Source organism: Leguminivora glycinivorella, chromosome 12 (assembly GCF_023078275.1).
Source record: "Leguminivora glycinivorella isolate SPB_JAAS2020 chromosome 12, LegGlyc_1.1, whole genome shotgun sequence".
NCBI lineage: Eukaryota > Metazoa > Arthropoda > Insecta > Lepidoptera > Tortricidae > Leguminivora > Leguminivora glycinivorella.
The window spans coordinates 6081653-6090076 of NC_062982.1; the positions used below are offsets into that span (position 1 = coordinate 6081653).

At 38.0% G+C, this 8424-nt stretch overlaps 1 protein-coding gene across 1 annotated transcript; it reads left to right on the forward strand.

The window, feature by feature from the left end:
* The first annotated feature begins 979 nt into the window (after nucleotides 1–979).
* LOC125231969 (uncharacterized protein K02A2.6-like) lies at nucleotides 980–8031 on the forward strand. Its single transcript, XM_048137576.1, has 2 exons — nucleotides 980–2642; nucleotides 7687–8031. The coding sequence occupies exons 1-2, from the start codon at nucleotides 1206–1208 to the stop codon at nucleotides 8029–8031; spliced, it is 1782 nt and encodes a 593-aa protein (XP_047993533.1). The 5' UTR covers nucleotides 980–1205.
* Nucleotides 8032–8424: the final 393 nt, after the last annotated feature.

The following is an 8424-nucleotide window of genomic DNA, read 5'->3' on the forward strand; positions in this document are numbered from 1 at the left end:
TAAACTGCGCGAACCCGCGAACTGCGAACTTTCGCAATTGTAGGCGCGGTGATGAATGGCCAGACCAGATAGGATGGAAACGCTAGAAAGTCACTGGACTGTTTGTGGCGACAATAAAGGTATTCCCACAAGTTTACCTACTCGTCTCTAATATCTCTTTAGCATTTGAGAAAAGACTGATTATAATAATTTTTAAGAAAAAAAAACCGTCGCCTTTCGGGTTCTGGTGAAAGCTACTTGCGAATGTTGGATTATGTAGAAATGTGTAAGTATTTTTTAAAACTGCTTTTAATGCTTTAATTATTAGATGGAAACACAAATGAATATACGTATAACGTTAAGGTTTGAGGAGTTTCCTCAATTCCTCATGAATCCGATTATATTATAAGAAATCGAAGCTTGACAAACTTTGACTTCAAAACATATGCTTAACAAACATAACTAAATAAATGTCACTGTTCTGAACTTAAATGCATGCTTTTCTTACAAAAATACCAAAGTCACTATGAGTGTGCCGTTCAGGTTTGAGGAGTTTGGTTCTGGCCATCATCAGCAGTTCCACTGCACCAAATGTCACTGTTCTGGACGAAAGTGCATGCTGTTCTTATAAAAATACCAAAGTCACTATAAGTATGCCGTTCAGATTTGAGGAGTTCGGTTCTGACCATCATCAGAAATTCCACTGCACCAAATGTCACTGTTCTGGATGAAAGTGCATGCTGTTCTTATAAAAATGGCAAAGTCACTATAAGCGTGCCGTTCAGATTTGAGGAGTTTGGTTCTGGCCATCATCAGCAGTTCCACTGCACCAAATGTCACTGTTCTGAACGAAAGTGCATGATGTTCTTATAAAAATACCAAAGTCACTATAAGCGTGCCGTTCAGATTTGAGGAGTTCGGTTCTGACCATCATCAGAAATTCCACTGCACCAAATGTCACTGTTCTGGACGAAAGTGCATGCTGTTCTTATAAAAATGGCAAAGTCACTGTAATGTATGTGGGTAGATTTAGGTTTCTACAATAGAGGGTAGATTTCTCACATTGTTTGTCGATGGATTAAACGTAATACTGAACGGACGTGTTTTGTGATCTCCTCATATCCTGGATTCCCTAGACCCTCGGCAGAAACTCTTCAGTGGCGACGAGAACAATTGGACATCAGTGCATTTGATAAGTGTTTAGTTTGTGATAGACAGTGTACGATATGCCGGTGGGAAAGGTCGGGCCGTTTGACCTTAACAATGACAACTGGGAACTGTATGTTGACCGTTTAGAACAATATTTCGTGGCAAACGAGGTTAAAACTGACATGAAAGTGGCTACGCTGATAACAGTGATGGGCGGTGACGCTTATGAACTAATGGTGAACTTGTGCACACCCGCGAAACCAGCTAGTAAAACGTATGATCAGCTGGTCGAGTTAATGAAGGGTCATTTAAATCCAAAGCCTAGTTTGCTCGCAGAACGTTTTAAATTCCGTCAGCGTGTGCAAAAACATGACGAAAATATTGCGAACTTCGTAACGGACCTTAAAAAACTTAGTAAGGACTGCAGTTTCACAGGGGATAGTTTGAAGGAAAACTTGAGAGATCAGTTCGTGTGCGGTCTGTTAAATGATGACATTAGACAGAAGTTGTTCACGGAGGACGACACGATCACTTTCGACCGGGCGTACAAGCTCGCCGTGGCCATGGAGGCGGCCGAGGTCAACGCGGCGCTAGTGGAGGACTGTGCTCGGAGTCGAACCAGCGACAGTATGCCAGCGAGTGCGACGACATCGGTGCATCATGTGGGTCGGCCCGGCCGAGGCCGGGCGGCGGCGCCGGACGGCGGGCGAGCCGCGGCGGGCCGAGCGAGCCGCGGGAAGATAACGGGCGGCGGCGGTCCAAGCGCCATAAGCGGAGCGGATAGCGGGAAGTGGCGAGGCTTCGGGCAAAACAATAACACGGAGTTAAATGGAGCATGTAAAGTGTGCGGAGCGAAGCATGAAGCCGACAGATGCAAATTTAAGAAATATGTCTGTCGAGTGTGTAACCAAGAGGGACACTTAAAAAGGGTATGTCCTAAGTTGCGGGGAAATTCGTCTCTATACAACGTGAGGGAGGAGAAGGGTGTGTATTGGGAAAATTCGGACAGCGGAGACAGCAGCGGCAGCGACAGTGAAGAGGTAAACATTTTTCCGTTAAGTAGCAGCGATTCGCTTGTATGTGAACCATACACCATAGATGTTAACATTGCCGGAAAGTGGTTAAAAATGGAAATAGACACCGGTGCTGCGATTTCGTGTATAAGTTTAGAGTGTTATAAAAAGTTATTCACTCATTGCAAATTACAAAGAACTAATTTAGTGTTGAATTATTATAGTGTAGATGTTAAGGTAAAACCTGTAGGTAAAATAACAGCGAATGTGCAGTGTAATGGAATGTGTAAAGAATTAGACTTATATGTTATTGAAAATGGTAAAACTAGCCTATTAGGTAGACGCTGGATAAGGGCGTTTAATATTATAGATAGGGCTAAATTAGAAAGTTTAGAATGTAAACAAGTGGTTAATGTAAACAAGTTGTTTGATGAGACGGAATTTAGTTCCAGATACTGTGAGGTGTTTGCGGAGGGCTTGGGCCGGTTCACGGGCGGCACGGTCCCCATACAACCATTTCGTCCCATTAATGCAAATACCGACTAAGTGACTTTTTGACGAAATCGAGTTTTTAGCACCTATAGAATAAGGTTTTCGAGGGCTACAATATGTTAAAATCCATGTATTGATACGACGCTGCATTCAAAAGATAGCTGTCGCATAAAGTTACTTAATGGTCAATTTGTTGCTTTATAAACTGCCAGAATGTGATATGAATATTTAATATAAACTTTTATGCTTTATCCGCCAAGTAGAACCTTTTAATGGTGTATAGTGTTTTTTTGCATTTAAACATTTTGTTAAAGTAGCCATCTTATGTTCTACAAAAAAGTTTAATATGTACATATTTGATTTTTGCAAATAAAACTATCAACAAAATTCTTTATTTTAAGCCAGGCTAAACACACCAAATGTCTTTAAGATGTTTTTCCAGAAGATGTTTGTTTACAAACATCAGCAATGTCATTCTACCAAAAAGTTCTATAGGGACTATAATTGGTATTGCATGTAATGTGACGAAGGAAAGGATAACGGTCTATTACTGCAAATACCGACTATGTGTAAATAGGCGATTTTGAGATAATGCGGTTTTAAAGTTTGAAGGCAAGTTTTATATGAAAACATGAAGAAATGTACGTTATGTGTATGGCATTTTAGAACCTGTATTTTTTTGTTTACTACTTTGTCGTATATATATTCAGAATGTATTTAGTTGACAATCAAATACGATTTAATGAAACAGTCGAATACCTACTTAGTTGGTTTTTCCTGTAGAAATAAATGTTTGTATATTTCTCTTCTTTATACATATAACCCATTGTTGGTCTGTTAAATTAAGCTTCGTTTTTCGTATGATGTTCTCGTGATTAGCGTGCGTTGAGAACCTCTTCCTTTTTTGAAGTCGGTTAAAATTACAATAACACAAACGGTTTAAGCTACAGGAATCGAATTTAGTTTAAATTTATGTTTCATAACTTCGATGACCGTTACTAATTACAGTGTTACATTTAAATCAAATCTTTTTTTGCCACTTCACCGACTGGTAAAGGCTCTCTTAGTTCTTCAAAAACGGACGAGAGAGTTGCATTTTATCCACAAAATCTTGTGGATTGCATTAGTGCAAAGTTTATTTATACTAATTTTAATTTGGTAACCTAAGCTGGTTGGCAAATAACCTTAAATTAATCTTTGAATTACGATAAATAATACAAATCGGTTCAGACGTCTGTGAGTAATCGCATAACATGTATCATTGTTTTAACAACTCAAAGTGGAATATTTTGGCCTACGAAACTAAATTCACTGCGCCAAAGTAACTGTATTGTAGACGTAATTAGATGATATTGATATTGTAGATGATATGAAATGGGCAACTGTTGATACTGTATTTTCTGTATATCATACCATCTTATGTACACAGTTAACATAGAATAAACTTTACTTTACTTACTAGCATACCTACGGTACGAGTAGACTTCAGATGTCACAACTGTGTACCACTTCACCAACTGCAGTATTAAGTGATTGAAACCACCCATGGTACTCTTTAGGTATGAAATCTCTGTCACAAAGGCTGCATAAAGCCTTGAGGACACTTAGGTGGAGTCGAGCCGCGTCGAATCTAGCCCTACATACATTTACAATGAACGATCAAACCGATTCGACGCGTCGCTAATGGACGTAGTTTCATAAGAAATGCAAAAGGCGAATTAATGAGATTCGACTCGGCGAGCTTAGTGGGCACCAGGCTTAAGTTCAGTTATAGTCTAGCATTGTCAGCCGTGTTACAGATGTGTTTGTATCTAATTCCACCAGCGATGAACATGTCGTTTAATAACTCTTTATCACTCTTGCGCAGTAAGTGTCCAGTCGCACGCAGGCGTATCAGGAGGCGTATTTTTCCCAAGGGAGTGTTCGAATTTGTATTTTGGACTACCGTGAATACTTTTTATTCTTTTTATTGCTAGTGTGATGAAAAACACTGCGTGTAACTGGGGGCGTAAGAATATTGCAAACTTGATTGCTTTAAATCGCCCCAGAAACCTATGTAATTACCGTTACACATTACTTTTTCTAACTTATTACCTCATCTACGCCTACATTTTAGTGACTTTGGCATAAATGATTACTACAAAACTTTAAATAAACTATTACTTCAGGTTATTGAGCGTACAAAAACTATTTACCTATATTAAATGTAACAGTGTAGATACTGAAATTTTGAACATAAATTATGGCGGACTTCGGATTGCTGAGACAGTGAACTAGTATGTAGTAAGTACCTATGCATATTATGCTATTACCCAAAAACGCATTAACCGATTTGTAAAATTCTTTTTGTGATTTCAAGCGAATGCAATAGCGTTACTTTTTGTTAAATTTTACTGAAATCGGTTAAAGTATTTTGTGAAAAATCTCCTAAAACCGGTTGAAGAGGATTTTTTTCAAAAAATTTTTTTTGAGAATAACCCTTCAAAACCTCAAATAAAGTATTATTAATGGTTAGTAATGTTAAAAAACTTTTTATTACAAATGTACCACTTTAATTAACAATGATAAGTGAAGTTTTGTAACATAAAATTAGAGCAGCTATACTTCCTGCAGCTAAAACCGCCTATGTTTGTGAGAATATTTAATATATTTTGAAATAAGTTCAAAATTTTTGTATATTTTTTTATTTTTTTACAAATCATAAGTAAAATGTATGAAAAGCAAAGCTTAATCAAAGGGAAACACTGCTTTATATGTATAAATAAGATAAATATACACATTTTTATTTCTACAGGAGAAACCAACTAAGTTTGCTACTATTTTTTTTAAATCGTTGTTTTATCGGCAATCAAATACAGCCTGGATATTTTTTACGATTAAGTATTAAACAAGACAATACGGGCTGTAGAATGCTGTATACAAATAGTATTTTTTTTCATGTTATCATATGAAATCGTACCTTCAAATATTAAAATCGCAATATCTCAAAATCACTTTTTTGCACATAGTCGGTATTTGCAGTAAGGGGACGATTTCAGTCGCAAAATCTTCAAATCAGTAACTAACTGTCAAATGTGACATAACGCGTGGTAACGTCGTGCAAACAATGCGACCGTATTGTTACAATAACAAAATGTAGTCGTCGTGTGCACTCGTTACGGTAACAAAATGTGTACGAATTTGTGGCTGTCAATGTCACTGTCAGAATGACTTTTAACGACACTTTATTAGTCGACGTTTGCACACATAACGGTAACAACATGTGGACGAATTTGTGGCTGTCATTGTCACTGTCAGAACGGTTTCTGACAGTGACATTGACAGAATTTGTACACACATGTGTAGGTCTGATTACCGAACTGCTCCTAAACCACTGTAACCGCAAATGACAATCTGAAATACGAAGGTTTCTCAAACTTTCTTGTGAAGTTGTGGACTGGTTGCTTTGAATCATTTAAATATGAGCGAATTAAATAATAATAAACGACGATGACCATTTAAGCACTCTTCGACATTTTATAGAAATGTGGGAAAGTTAAGAAAAGTGCAGAATGATAATACAAATAGATAAGCACTTTATAGTTACTTAATGTATTAAATATATAATTTTTAATTCTTATTGATAAAAATGAAGTGCAGTGTTGCTTTACACAATAAAAGTAGGAATCAAATGAAATAGAGTATTTACTGTGATATTAATAGAATTTCTGTTGCGCAATGATAGTTTTTTTCAGTACAGATGCTGCTTTTTACACGCAGTAGTGCGAGCAAATCCAGCAATGATTCATTTCTTGTCTGGTCGAAACTCTTAGCTTAGATTTAGGTACTGAAAATCGTCATACGATACACGTGCGAAAAGGACATTCACAACTCGTATCAATTTAAAACACTCCCTTCGTTCGTGTATTAATTTATCGCTACTCGTATCGATTTTCCTCTTTTCCGCACTCGTATCTACTAATCTACTTACAAGTATTTTGTTTGGGTTACAAAAAAAAACACATTATTTACTCTACTACGTTTTATTGATGTCTCTTCAACATTACAAATTTGTAGACACTTATCTATACAAAAATCTTGACAAGAAGTACAGATCGCTGAAATTAATGTTGATAGTAATATTATTGACGACTACTTCAACAAGTGTCAATTGTGAAATGCCGCAAAATACTAGTTGCTCTATAGAAGACCATAAAATAATATGATCCCCGATCCTTTACAACCCAGCAGCTCGGTACGCACGTTACATTTTTTTTTATCTTCTTTAGTGAGGGCAACTGAGTACGACGGCATATTTAATTGTTTATAAAGTTTGAGGATACCTGGAAAAAATTAATACAAGAATTAAGCCATTTTGAAAATAGCTTTCGGTCACGCGTGTACGCTGCGACCATTTTGCGACCGTTTGGCGACCGTTTGGTGACCGTTTGGCGACTGTTTTTTACATGGAATATTACCGTCTTAATCCATATTTTAACAACTTTATTGGTTTTCTAGGCATTATTTTTAATATTTCAGTATAGTATATGCACCGGAGCACTAAAACTTCACCAATCAATATACATAACACGCAAACACCGAGTAGTCAATAATATTATTACTGGTTAAACTGAGGTAAATTGATGGCGCGTTGATAAATTTAGACTTATTTTATGAAATCACTCGAGCAATTTAATTGGCCATGGTAATTAGCCCACATTATATTACAAATGCAAACAATATTTATCTTTAACAAATTCTTACGCCATTACATTTTAATGTCAAATGGTTTTATTTCTTTTTTACTTTGACGTCTCTGACAGTCGCCATTTGAAAAGAATGAAATGAACGAATGATTTTGGGAAAGTAGTCGCCAAACGGTAACAATGTGTGCACGCGTAGTGCACACTTCTGTCACTTCTGTGACCATTTGTGCCTGTTACCAATCGTCCCCATTTGGGTCGCCGCGACTAAACGTCGACCGTACTGCGACTAAACATTGAGACCCGAAGACCTGTGTGTACACAAAATAGGAGGATTTGCGTAGGAACGGCGACCGATTATGGTTATATGGGTCGGGTTCCACCTGCGGCCGGGCGCGCGGCCGCTGTTCCTGCGCGCGCGCCCGCTGGCGTACGCGCTGCGCGAGCCGGTGGAGCGCGCGCTCGACCAGATGGTGCGCGACGGGATCATCACGCCGGTCGCCACCTCCGACTGGGCCACGCCTATAGTCCCGGTAGTTAAGAAAGATGGCACCATAAGGGTATGTGCTGATTTTAAATTAACGCTAAATAAATGTCTAGAAGTGGACCACTATCCTTTGCCGAAAGTAGAAGATTTGCTGACTAAATTACACGGGGGAATTAAATTCACAAAATTAGACCTGTCGCAAGCTTACGCCCAGTTTGAATTAATTTAATTTAATTTAATTTAATTTATTTATTAAATCAGGTAACAAAAGACCCATCACATACACAAACACTTTTAAAAGTAAAAATCACAGACACAAACACAAAATGAAATAAAATAAACACAAAATAAATATTACATTATTAAATATATACATGTAGACTGCTCCAGTGTCTAGCTATCAGGGAGTCTAGACTGCCAGCAATTACACTCAGAATGCCGTTGTTACTCCCACGCACTCGCTGCATGATGGAGGCGACACGCTTCCGAATAATGGCATGGAAGCCATCTACTCGCACTCCCGCAAACATGCCTGAAGCGCTGCAGTGCCTGGGCAGTCCCAACAACATCCTGAGCGTATTGTTATATTGCACCCTGAGGGCACTGACTGAACGCTGAGTAT

What these genes read in the sequence shown, in the direction of transcription:
- LOC125231969 (XM_048137576.1), top strand. Translation starts at nt 1,206, where the DNA reads ATGCCGGTGGGAAAGGTCGGGCCGTTTGACCTTAACAATGACAACTGG. An exon ending in GCCGGTTCACGGGCGGCACG is followed by an intron (nt 2,643 to 7,686) that starts GTCCCCATACAA and finishes ATGGTTATATGG; the next exon opens with GTCGGGTTCCACCTGCGGCC.